Source organism: Delphinapterus leucas, chromosome 12 (assembly GCF_059928025.1).
Source record: "Delphinapterus leucas isolate spDelLeu-1000000601 "Yukka" chromosome 12, BTC_Dleu_Yukka2, whole genome shotgun sequence".
In the NCBI taxonomy this organism is placed as follows: Eukaryota; Metazoa; Chordata; class Mammalia; order Artiodactyla; family Monodontidae; genus Delphinapterus; species Delphinapterus leucas.
In genome coordinates, this window is record NC_143140.1 from 76,086,684 (window position 1) to 76,100,231 (window position 13,548).

General features: G+C 40.4%; 1 protein-coding gene across 2 annotated transcripts in view; it reads left to right on the forward strand.

The window, feature by feature from the left end:
- The first annotated feature begins 46 nt into the window (after positions 1 to 46).
- UTRN (utrophin) overlaps positions 47 to 13,548 on the forward strand; it is a 508,091-nt gene continuing 494,589 nt past the window's right edge. For both annotated transcript variants that reach the window (XM_089922090.1, XM_089922091.1), the window contains exons 1-2: positions 47 to 156; positions 5,020 to 5,184. In XM_089922090.1, coding sequence (XP_089778216.1) covers positions 5,106 to 5,184 — 79 coding nt within the window. In that variant the 5' untranslated portion in view covers positions 47 to 156; positions 5,020 to 5,105. The remainder of the gene's footprint in view (positions 157 to 5,019; positions 5,185 to 13,548) is intronic.

The following is a 13,548-nucleotide window of genomic DNA, read 5'->3' on the forward strand; positions in this document are numbered from 1 at the left end:
TCCATAGTTCCTTTTAAAAAAACACCGCATCACAGAGCTCACGTTCGCACACACCCCCGCGATTACTACGCCTCAAACACAGCAGAGGAGCCCTCGGCCCGCTCGGGACGCGGCGGCGGCGGGCAGGCGAGGCGGGCCCGCGGGTCACGGGAGCAGGTAAGCCCATGCATTATTGAGCCTCGGGCCGGGTAATGTGACCACAGCCCCGGGGAAACGGGGCGTAGGCTGCGGGAAGGATGGACTTTCCTGCGGCTCACGCGCCCAGGATCAGCGTCCCGAGCTCCTTCTCAAGGCTGAGCCTAGGACGTAACCAACTTTTGCTTGCACTTTCCTTGGAACCCCATTTCAGCTTCCCGCGGCGGGACAGAGAATGCCAGAAACGTGGAGAGAGCTCGGGCGAGAAGGTACTCGGAATCCGTGTAGTAGCGAACGACCCAAACTCCTCCGACTGGTTCCGGACTCCGTCTTGACTCCCCCAGTCTTCCTCCCGGCTAGGGTGAGAGGGTCGCGCCTCCGTGCGCGCCGGGCCAGTGATCTCCAAGAGGGGACGTGGCTTCTTAGAGGGCCTGTCACACATACCCCAGCCCCGGGAAGGCGGGGCCCCGGAGGTGTCCGCAAGGACAGGGAGGGGAGAGGTTCCCAGCTATCCGCCTGGCAGGAAACGTGCTCGACCTCCGGGCCGTTGCTGCTCCCGAGGGTGGGGCTTTGGAGAGGTGACGAGGGGCGCTCCGTCGGTGAGTAGTCCCGCGCGGTCGCCTCTTCTGGTTTCCCGGACCCTTGGCATCTCTTGCTGCAAGTGGTAAGGTAATTCATGTCCCTTTGTGGCTCCGGGTCCGAGGCTCTGGTTGCCCAAGGCCCCTTTAAAAACCAAGACAGCACTAATTTTAGGCTGTGCAACTTTTAGAAGGCACGCTGTTAAAAGTGAATTTTTTCGCCAAGCCCCAGATTACCAAAGGGGCTCGTGCCAGGGTTGTTTCAAGGGAAGGAGAAAACGTGTCCGACTTCCAATTGCCAGGGAGCTCTCACTTTGTTTTACGCTTAACTGGGGAGCCCGGGTCTAACCTGGGTTTAACAGCCTCTCTCACAGGGATGCCCCGGGGAGAGCCTCCTCTTTACCAGCCTCCAGGTCACCTGGGTCACCAGGGCCTCGCGGGTCGGTTCTTCATGGAACTCCCCTTGGGACGGTCAGTTGCCGTAGCGGCCGTGAACCGAGTTCGGGGAAGCCTCGATTCCCGGGGTTCGGGCGGGAGCTCGCGGCCTCAGGGACCACCGGCAGTAGCCTCATCCGTTCCTTTGTAACTTGCATGGGCCTCAGGAAGTCGGGTGGGCCCCTCCGGGCTGGTTGCTGGTGGGCCCGGGGCACGCAGCCTGCTGATAGCGCCGCGAGTCAGGCGAGAGCTGCTGGAATGCGAAGCTCCTGGGTGCGTTGGCTTCCAGAGGGCCAGGAGGCGAGGGCCAAGGTTTACGCGGAGTCATTCCCGCCCCCTGGACCCGCATTTATGGGACCGAGGAGACAGCTCTTTAACTCTCCTTCAGGTGTTTACCTAAAATTGATTGCCCCTGTAAACAGCATTAACCACAACAGTATGAACCTTCCCTTGGAGCGCTTCCGAGAATGAATGGCAGTTCTTGGCACTGGGCGGTGTCTTCTACCAAGTTTCAAGCGGAGCCGCTAACTCTGGCCCTCTGGGCTTCCTTTTCCACTCTCGCTAGCATTCTTAGGTTTTGGTTCCCGGTGGAAATGAATGAATAGTTTTTGCCTAAGGACCCACACCATATTTTCATCATAACTGCACATTGTTAAACATGTTTGTATTCTTACATTTTGTAATTTCCAAATTAAAAAAAAAATTAAAACATTAGATTTGCCCATAAGGCCAACCCCCATACTTTCAACCCGGGTTTATTGCCACATACTCACGGCTTCTGGTCCATATGACAGCCAGAGACGTTCTGAAGAAAGCTGGTGAGTATAGAGTGTACTGGTTTCAGTGAGAAAGAGCTGGCTAAGCTGTGCAGAACATCATTATGAGGCAACAGAACTTAGAGCAGAGGTAACAATAAATTACAACTCTAGAGGGCTTAAAGCTTGTAAAGCGATATCCCATTCATTTATTCTGTTTCTCGCCTAGCTTGGTGTGGAAAATGGCCTTGCTTCCATACTATTGATGTAGAAGTGGAGGCTCACACGGAGGCACATTGTTAGTGATGAAAGTTTGATCTGTCTTCTGACAGCCAATAATGAATTCCTGCCATGTGTTACTCAGGAGACCCCTGCCCATTAGTGGCACCAAGTGTCAGTCAGTGGGTATCTGTTACTGTTAAAATGGTCTTATGTGCTTCTCCCACCTTCCCATTCTTTCCTTGTCCTCTGCTCCCCCTTACTGCTGTATCTCTGTAGCATATAAAGAAGAGAAAATTTGAGAGTTTATCTTAGGTAGTGGCAAAATAAAATATTATGATGCAGGAATATTAATGTGCAAATGAAATAAAGTTCTGTGTGAACAGTTTACTTATCTTTTAGGGACTGGGAAAAGTCTTTGGAAAGTGTTGAAGGAGACCCTTGGCTAAGACCACTTATGAAGGAGAGCATTAGAAATATCTTTCAAAGGGAATAATTAGTTCATTTCTAGTAAAGAGAATTTTTGGGGGGCAAAACTGATTTTCCATAATGAAATTTTATGTGCATTCTTCTGAACAAAGTTTTTGGTTCTTGAATATAATAAAATACACTTAAGAATTCAGCAAATCTTTTGCAGTTATGTACCTCCCAAAAAGAACTTAATTACATAATAATCCATAAAGTATAACAGTAGTGGACGATATAAAAAATGAAAAATGTTTTTTATACCCTCACAAAATCTGGCAGGCTGATGATCCAATCCATGTATTCCTCCCTACTAGAGAGGAAATTGTTCCTAAAGCTTTAGCAATCCACCACAGTTTTCATGTGTGTCAAACACTTTAATACTTAAAACATTTTTCTAAGGTAATTTTGATCTCTTTATTATTAGAACACACCTTTTTCCTAACTGGTAAGGAAAAAAATAATATATTTTATATATTTATATATTATAAAATAATATGGTGTTTCCTTGAATGTCATAAAACATTGTAATATGTAAAACTTCTAATTATTTCATAAATATGTGAAATGAAATATATTACAAAATAATAATGCCACATGGTGTATCCTTGAAATAAAGAACTGAGTTGTCTATCCTAGTTAGCCATAAACCCTGCTTGTGATACCTATTGTAATATGTGAATTAATGTCTGTTGCTTGTAGATTAATATTTGGATGTGTTGAGTGTTATATTCCCAGTTAAATGATTAATTTATTTAACTAGCATTTGGGGTGCTCATAGGGGATGTTAGGATATAGCCAAGTTGCTGAACTTAAACTTGAATTCTGATTCTGTTTGGATTGTTTGGGCATTGTGTTCCAGAAAGTACTAGGGCTATTATTATTGACATTCTTAAAGAAAAGTGGTACTGAAGGATAGAATCCTCAATTCTTTAAATTTTAAAGGTGCCTCTGACTAATTAATTGCTAAAGATTAAAATTATTTTGAGTGATATGTATTCTCAGCAGAATTTTCATGATGTATTTTCCAGAATAAAATCTGTGTCAATGGATATAACATGTAACCGTTCAGATTTATATATAATCCAGACCATTCCTGAGATCAGACTTTTTTGTTATCTCCACTTGTATATCTCAGAGGCATCTCAAACTCAGTAAATCCAAATCACACTCATTATTTCTTCCTTTAGAGGCTCATCCTCCAGTGTTCCCCAGCTCAGTGAATGACTCAATTGCCCAAGCCAAAATTGGGCATTTTGCACCTCAGTATCCTGAGCGTCTCATATCCAATCAGTTTCCAAATCCTATTGACCTTTACTTAATATCTAATATACCACAAGTGCACGCACTTCTTTCCATCTACCCTTATTTAGGCCACAATCATGTTGCTTCCCAGCTTAAAACCATCTACTGGATTCCCACTGCTCTTTTTTTTTTTTTGGCTGCGTTGGGTCTTCGTTGCTGCGCGCAGGCCTTCTCTAGTTGCCGAGAGCAGGGTCTGCTCTTCTACTCTTCGTTGCGGTGCGTGGGCTTCTCTTTGCAGTGGCTTCTCTTGTTGCGGAGCATGGGCTTTAGGGCGCGTGGGCTTCAGTAGTTATGGTGCACAGGCTTAGTTGTTCCACAGCATGTGGGATCTTCCTGGACCAGGGATCGAACCTGTGTTCCCCTGCAATGGCAGGCGGATTCTTAACCACTGTGCCACCAGGAAAGTCCCCGCACTGCTCTTTAGGAAAGCCTTGACATGGTCTCTAAGGCCCTGTCCCTGGTCCTATCTACCTCACCTAGTTCAACAGGTCTCTCTCCTCTTGGCTGTTCTCTCCAAAAGCACTGGCCTTTGCTCAGATTCATGAATGCTCCATGATTCTTCCTGCCACTTAACATGGGAAATTCTCTTCCCACCTCTCTTTTTGGCTAATTAAATTCATCTCATCCTTGAAGGCTTGGCTCAAATGTCACCTCTTCAAGAAAGCCTTCTTTAATTGCCCAGAGCAAATCAGATTCTTCTGTATGCTCATACTACTCGATGCTTCTCGTTTATACATTTGTAACATTTTAGTATTATAATGAAATAATTTATTATATAATTAATTGCTTGGTGTCTATGAATTTCAAGATAGTACAGGCTGTGTCTCTTTTTGATAGTCATATTTCCGTTGCCCAGATCAGTGCCTTACACATAGTCTGTGATTGAATATTTGCCGAATGAATGGTTACTGTATATAAGTTTATATAACTGTATATGACTATATATATAATGTATATGTATAGTTTGATATTTATAGTCATATATATTATATAGTCATTATACATATTATAGTTGTATATTATAGCAATATATGTGATATGTTCTATATGTTAATATATATGTCAACATATGTGTTATAGTCATATATATATATATTTCAAATCAATACTTTCCCATTTCTCTTTAGGTATTGCTGTTGATCATTATAGAAAACTGAAAGTCTTAAAAAGAGGACCTTGTAAAGTCTTTGGATTATATTGAAACTCAGCTAAGATGGCCAAGTATGGAGAACACGAGGCCAGGGCTGACGATGGGCAGAACGAGTTCAGTGACATCATTAAGTCCAGATCTGGTAAGTAATGGAAGCTTAAGAAAATGAATGATTTTTATGCATAAACTACTTAGAAGACACAGGTTTTTATTGGCTTGTTTTGTACTATTCTTGTGAGACAGCCTTCTTTGGAGAAACATAATTCTGACAAATGACTATTACATTGTATATGGTAATATAGTATCTCTGTATCCTATCTTAATTTCTCAACCCAACTTGGTCTCCTGGTATGTTGCTTGACATTGCTTGGTGAAACTGCTACCTGTTAGTTGATTGCTGTTCATTTATAAGAAACCCCTTGAACACAAAATGCAGCTTAAAAAAAATGATGCTTAAAGTAGGAAGTACTGTGGTTTCTGCTGGGATGGATCCTCTTGAATTTTGCTTCCATACTGCCTTTCCTCCATCCCATTTGGTGACCATTTCTAGGCCAACAGGTGTCTTCCTACCTGTTCTTCCCATTTTGAAACTTCTTATGGACCTTCTCAAGGCACAGTTTCCACTTAGGTAATATAATAAACTAGACTAAGACAGATTAATGGTTTTATGTGAACATTTAAATTGGGGACTTAAGGATACCACTCCCTCCCCCAATTTTTTTTATATAACCGAGTGCTTTTTGACTCTGGCTGTACAAATGAATCAACTGGGGAGTTTTTAAAAAAAAAAAAATGCAGATGCATTGTCTCCACTACAGAACTATTGAATAAAAATTTATGTATTTTTAAAAAGCTTCAAATACAATTCTGAGCTAGACTCTATGGGGAGATAGTTTTGAGCAGGCAGGACCTTTCTGAGTTTTGAAAATTGCACAGAACTCCACCCTGGGTGTGAACACTATACTTAAGTAACTTTGAGAGTTACTTTGGGCTATAAACTTACATCCAGTGTCACTTTAAAACCATAAAAGGAACCTAAAGTCTGTTTTTGCTGTGTGCACCATCTTTATTTATGTTAGGAAGTTATTTCTTATTGTATGAATCTGGAGAAATATGCACTGAAAATAAGCTCCAAATACATTTAAGATACATTTCCCTCTATGACACTATTGTTGGTTGATTGGTAAAGATTTTGGTTATTACAGTCTTGGCTCTAAATATGTAGGTGCTATTGTGTAGCTTGAAGGATATTTTGGGGGGTACAGCTTAATATCTTATTTTAAAGTATGCTCTGAGAATGTTTTATTGCCCCCACATTATTTTTGATTTAAATGCTTTAGTAGTATAGAGTACTATGTTGATATAAGGGATTACTAATATCTTCTTAAGAGTATAGAATGTATATCCAGAAATATATAAATGTAACAAGGAGGAAAATGAACGTGAGACAATTTAATGTATCCATGCTTGTCATGTTCTATAAATTGTGAGGAGTTATGTTATGTTCTTAAATAGTTTCCGGACCTCCATTACAGTAAGACCTTTGATATTTATAACTATGTACTTTAGCCATGTTCATAAAAAAGTAATTATATAAGTTTAAAAATACTGGGTATATATGATGAGTACCCATAACTTTCAAACTATTCTTTCAATTAAAAATGATTACTTCAAAAAAAATGATTATTTCAAAAGACTGACTATTCTCATACACTATTGGGAGATAGTTGGGCAAAAATTATTACGTTTTTTTTTAAAAATTTTATTTATTCATTTATTTAATTTTTTAGCTGCATTGGGTCTTCACTGCTGCACACAGGTTTTCTCTAGTTGTGGCGAGTGGGGGCTACTCTTTGTGGTGGCGCGTGGGCTTCTCACTGCAGTGGCTTCTCTTGTTGCAGAGCATGGGCTCTAGGCGCCTGGGCTTCAGTAGTTGTGGCTCGTGGGCTCTAGAGTGCAGGCTCAGTAGTTGTGGCACACAGGCTTTGTTGCTCCGTGGCATGTGGGATCTTCCCGGACCAGGGCTCAAACCCATGTCCCCTGCACTCCTAACCAGTGCGCCACCAGGGAAGCCCTATTACATGTTTTTAACATATGCATACCAGTTGGCCCAGTAACTCTATTTTTGGAGTTTTGTTCCTAGGGAACACACAGAAATATACAAGTAAAAATTTGATCACAGAAAAAAATTATAAACACCATAAAAATCCAACATTGAGGATTGGTGAGATCATAATTTCCCAAAGTATTTTGAAAGCAGCATAAGTTCTAATGTGTAATTCAAATAAGGATGTCATAGGCAAAATAATTTTAGGAAACAATGGTTAACCTACTCTGTTCCTTTTAGTGTAGGGCACTTGAATAAATCATATAGAAACTCAGTGGAGCTAATTAAATTAGCATGTATTCATAAAGTAGAAGATTATACATTCATAAAAATGTATGTGTATGACCATAGAAATATGTTCTTGATGTTACATAAAAAATATGTGCAATATGAAGTCATTTGTGTGAAAAAATTTTTTTTTTCAAAAAAGTTTAGCAGAGTGTATACTAAAATGTTAATAGTGGTCATCTTGACGTTTGGGGATTATAATTTTTCTCTTTTTGCTCATATGTACTTTCTAAAGCTTTTCAATGAGCCTGTATTACTTCTTATATCTTTAAAGTATTTTTAAAGTATTCTTAAAAATCTCAAATTGCTTCGAGTGTTTTAATGCCAAGGTGATGACTATTACATTTTTTTTTTTTTCTTGATGGCTCCTACTTCAAAAAACATTGAAAAGTTAGCAGTTGCATAGCTGAGATCTGAATCACATTCTTTTGGCTGGATTATGTTGCAAAAAGCAGTAGATAAATTTGGATATGAATGGGCCTATTAGTTCCAACCTTGCTTTCTGGAAGGCACTTTTTTGATTCTTTTAAGGTAAATATTAACTCAGTGGTCAGTTCTCATGGTACTCTAAAATTTACATGTTGAACAGGGATCTTTAGTTCAGATTAAGTCAAAGGAATCATCTACATATGATGCATATATTTTTTTAACATCTTTATTGGAGTATAATTGCTTTACAGTGTTGTACTAGTTTCTCTTGTACAACAGATTGAATCAGCTATACGCATACGTATATCCCCATATCCCCTCCCTCTTGTGTCTCCCTCCCACCCTCCTTATCCCACCCCTCTAGGTGTTCGCAAATCACCGAGCTGATCTCCCTGTGCCATGCAGCTGCTTCCCACTAGCTATCTATTTTACATTTGGTAGTGTATATGTGTCCATGCCACTCTCTCACTTCGTCCCAGCTTACCCTTCCCCCTCCCTGTGTCCTCAAGTCCATTCTGTACATCTGTGTCTTTATTCCTGTCCTGCGCCTAGGTTCATCATTTTATTTTTTTAGATTCCATATATGTGTGTTAGCATACAGTATTTGTTTTTCTCTTTCTGACTTACTTCACTCTGTATGACAGACTCTAGGTCCATCCCATAATTCAAAAAGAGTTATGTACCACAATGTTCATTGCAGCACTATTTACAATAGCCAGGACATGGAAGCAACCTAAGTGTCCATCGACAGATGAATGGATAAAGAAGATGTGGCACATATATACAATGGAATATTACTCAGCTATAATGCATATTTTTAAAGATCCTCGTTGGATGCGTTCTATGCTGAATTTTTGCTTTTTCATTTTTTTAAGGGAATGTTGTCCTACAGGAGAATTTTGATTCAAATCTGTTCCTATATGTTTCTTCCTTTTGAGGGACTAGCTATGGGGGAGGGCATAGAGATTAGGGTGGAAAAGAGAAGTGATGTTGAGATTATACTGGTAAATTTATCTCTTGGTTTATGACGATTCCTCTTCCTCTCCAAATCCTTGAGTTTGGACAGTCTAAAAGCCTGGCATCATAAAAATATTGGTGCATTTTATGTTAAGGTATTAGGATTGTTTATATTGACCATATTCAATATTAATTTGCTTTATGCAGTGTATGAGGTTTAATAATTTTTTAAAGTCATTTTCACCATCTAAGCAGAAATCTGAAATATCAAGAGTAGGTGAGGACATAGTTTCATGAATATAAAAGTCATACATTTCTTTATGGTTGTAATACATTTGCCTTGGATTTGAGTGACTTTTAGAAAAGAACTTGAAAGAATATGACCTTTAATGATTCAGGGCCTGGGCTTGGGTAAAAGTAGATCTTTCCCTAACTTAAAACACGCAAGTCAAATTCATCCGTCGAGTGCCTCTTTGATAGCCTGAATTGGTGGGCTTCAGAAAGTTTAACAATTTATTAAGTATTTTGAGAGTAGGCCAAGAGTAAGAATTGTTTTTAAGTGAAATATGTTGTCAGTGGAGTCTGTGATGCATAAACTTCTGCTTGGAACGTTTTCACCATGAAATAATGAAATGGTTTGAGATTATGTATAACGTCAAAGACTGTCCTCTCCGCTATTTTATTCTGTCAGTAGCTGACACTAATGCCAGTAACATAGAATAAGTCAACCTTTTCTGTTCTTCTCAGTGCTGGTGTGGTAAGTTTTAGCTCAAAGCGCCCTAAAGAGGGTAGACTTCAGGGCTAAAGACTGTGCCAGCTAGCTCCAAGTGGGGATTTTGACTGTTTAGGGATTAGAAGCAGAGATTCTCAGATGGGAACATTTGTTGAATGAATTAGTCGGTAAACTCCACATCGTTGTATGATTGAAAGCGTTCTTTCAAAGCCTTTAGGCAGGAAGCCTGAGTGTAACAGTTTTATCATTTCTTTCTTCACCTTTTCTATTCTTGGGTAATCCTGGGATCTAATTGTTGAGGGAACCTTAGAGGCCCTATCACCTGGCCGTGCCTGTGCGGTGGTTACCCAACCTCTGCTTGCACGCCTCCAGTGATGGATCTCACTGATGAATGATAATGATGATAATTCTAGCAACTTACATTTACTGAACACATACAGTGTGCAGATGTGGTGCTCAGAGTTTAATCCTCACAACCACTGCTTCACAGATGACAGACATGAGCCACACAGAAGTATAATAATTTGCCACACTGGCCTTCTTTCTGTTTCTCCAAAGGCCCAGTCATGCCTACCTCAGGGCCTTTGCACACCCCTCTTCCCCTGCCTTTGCCTGATGGGCTCTTTCTCGTCATTTAGAGCTGGGCTTCAGTGTCACCTCTGAGAGAACTTCCCTGCTGACTTTAGAAAGTAGCTCTCCCAGTCATTCTTGACTGTATCACTATATTTAAGTTCCCCATATGCTCTATCACTATCTGGTACTTTTCTTGTTTTTTGTGCTTGTTAATGTCCTTCCTACTAAAATTTAATTCTACAAGAGTAGGGACCCATATATCCCTGGGACCAAGCCCAGTGTCTGGCTCACAGTAGGTGAGCAGTGAATGTCTATTCAATGAAAAAGGCTACAGAACTAGAAAGCACCAGAGCTGGGGTGAGAACTCAGGTGATCTGACTCTAGAAAGCCTCATTTGACCTCTGTAGAGTGCCCAGTTTCCTAATTTACCAGGTAGTTTATTCTGTTGCTGCCGGAATGTTCTTTTTTATTTTGTACCTAAATCTATCTCTTAGAAAATTTGCAGAGTATCAATTGTATTTATATATCCTCTTCCTTTGTAGTTACAAGATTGGGACCCTGGGCTGTGAGACAGAGCTGCTCCAGGCCTCCGGCTGGCATCACAGCCCTGCTAAAGGAGGGCCGGGCCGATTGCAGGAGACAGCGTGCTGCTCCCGGCCCTGATGATTGTCTCTGTTCTCTGTCATTCTCTGTTAAGAGTTAGCAAAGGGGAAAATAAGAGTTAGCAGTCCTCTGGGTGGAAGGTAGAAAAATTGATAATCTGTTTCTGACATGAATTCCCTTTTCTCTTTTCCCCTGCCTGCTGCTCAAGGCTTTTAACTGACCGGTGAAAAAAAGGTAGTGGATTTCAGATGCACTGCGATATGGCACAGTTTTAAGTCCTGGTCTGATGCCCAGATGGGTATCTGGCGTTGAAAGAGCTGGTAGGGGTAGGGGGAGGGAGAGAGAAGAAAAGAGAGGCCAGTGAAATAAAAATAAAATAAATTATTTAATATGGAATATTATATATACCAGGTTACATTTATAGCAGGCCTAAAAAGATGCTATGTTTGCAATAAAGTAAGCTTGCTTAACAAGATGGGGTTTTATGAAACTATGAGGAAAGTTACCTTATTTGTTTATCTTTTAGAGGCCTTTCTTTAGGAAAGACAGTGGTTACGTTGTATTTCCCATTGGTCTACCTCTTTCTCTTTCATTTAAAGAAATATCTGTGAGGGGATTTTCCTAAAGAGTTTAAGGGACTGTGAAAAATAATTCTTGTTCTTGTTCTTGTTCTTGTTCTTTTTTTTTTTTTTCTGAAGCTTTACTTGGCTGGAATACCTGTGCTTTGAAGGGAGTCTTTGAGCAGATTTGGTTTTTTTCCATGAGCCCTGGGGATTTGTGTTGAGGGACAGTGACCCTGGTGGAAATTCAACTCCGGCAGAGAAGAGCAGCTATTCTTGTCATGCGCATAAAAATATTCTCTGTGTTGGTACCTCATTATGCTGAAGTAGTGCCATCATAGAAAAGATTTCTGTATTCATGTGATTCTCATGACCTGTTACTAGGGTTGTGAAAGCTGTGTCGGTGATCTGTTCTTGAGAGAAAAACATGAATTGTGGAGAATGTTCTGAACAGTGGAAGTACTTTATTATATAGACAGAACGGAAAACTCAGTTTTATTGAGCCTTATTTGAGTCCAGATTTGAGCTAGATGCCAATAGGATGATTTTCTGGGAACAAGGGAACATGCGAGATCGTTGATTTTCTGGGAACAAGGGAACATGCAATATCGTTGATGGTTGTAAAAATTACTTAAAATTTTATTGCGAAAGATTATTCAGGGGCTTTCACATGTATTGGTTAGATTTTTTTTTTCTCCTTAAGCTGTTTCTGTGGAGGCAGAGGTGTTTCCTGTATTACTCTATTTTTTTTATATGCCGTAAGTGTTTAATAATGAATACAGTCAGTTTAGTATTTGAAAGGTGAGTCAGTGTGAGTTTTTAATATATATTTACCTTCAAAATGATGGCTGTGGACTGAAGAATCTAAGCCGGATCTAGTCCTTTCACTTTTCTTTCCTCTGCTCCTCGATTAACACCCGTCAAGCGTGGGAGGCAGGTGGGCCCGGCTCCCCCGTAGCTCTCCGGCCTTGGTGCTGATGCCTTTTCACAACCAAACACCTGAGATTTCTTTATATTCTGTGGGCCTTCTCTGTCAGAAGCTTGGTCTCCTAGCCTAGCTAATAAGGGGAACTGTTTGTGTGTGGGCTCATCTGGCAGCTAAGATGAAGGTTTGGAGTGGTACAACCTCACATTGGTTTTGAAAACTCAATTTACTAAAAAAAAAAAAAAAAAAATTCAGTTTTGGCACAGCCATTGAGCTTGTGATATAGAGCAGGAGAATAACATTTCATAGGTGAATATTTTCAAATGAACTTTTTTTGGTAGGTGGGTGGTTGGCTAATTATGATTTCTGTCCAGTTCAATAATCTTAGCATTGAATTATGTAACATTTTTTTTTCCAAAGAGGAGAAGAAAGCACATAATGGCATTTCTGATGTAGCAGAGAAATCCAACAAAAAATATGACTATGTCTCGAAAGTGGCACAACTTTGAAAAATGCCGTGGTTGAAAAAATCTCTTAGATCATCTTCTCTAATTCCATAGTTTTAATATTTGCACATTTCTTCCATGCCATGTTCTAATTAAGATTTTGGTGTAGGACATTTTCGTGAAGAAGACCTGGGGATGGAGAATAGCATTTTGAGGTTAATACTGGTTGACTGCTTCTCTTGCTACTCATCAGCTATGCGAGTCTTGTGATTTAATATCAGTTCAGTAATTACATAGATGTAAACATATGCTTTTATTTTGAAAGTCCGGTTTTGGGTTCAGCCTCTATCCGCTTCCTAACTCAGGCTGCTTGTCAGATTGACCCCTGGGGATTCCGATTCAGTTAGTGGGGTGGGGTCCCGGCATCTGGAGTTTTAACAAGCTCGGCGGGTTCTCGTTCTGTTTAGTGCCATTGATTTATGGACAAAGGAGGCAGGCTTAAGACTCTTGGAACCAAAGTGAAAGTGGTCTGTGCATTTCAGAGGAGCAGGGAGAACTATAGTCAAATGTTGAAGATTATTTCTACTTACAAAATCTTCTTTTTAAATAATTTTAAGAGGTAATGGATTTCTTGGTATTGGACATTTTTTTCTTTTGCCTTGTATTCTGAAGGGTTTTGGTCATGTTGAGCAAAGGTAAAACTGTGTAAAGTGAGTCAGGAGAGTGATGAAACTTGGTGCATTTCTTATTGTGGTCTGTTGAACCAGAGGATCGTACCAAAATATTCAGCCCTGAAATATTTCTTCATGGAGCACCTTGGTCTTCAACTTGGTGCATTGAACCTCTTCCTGCTGCAAGCTTAATGTCGAATCCTGAGTTCTTTTG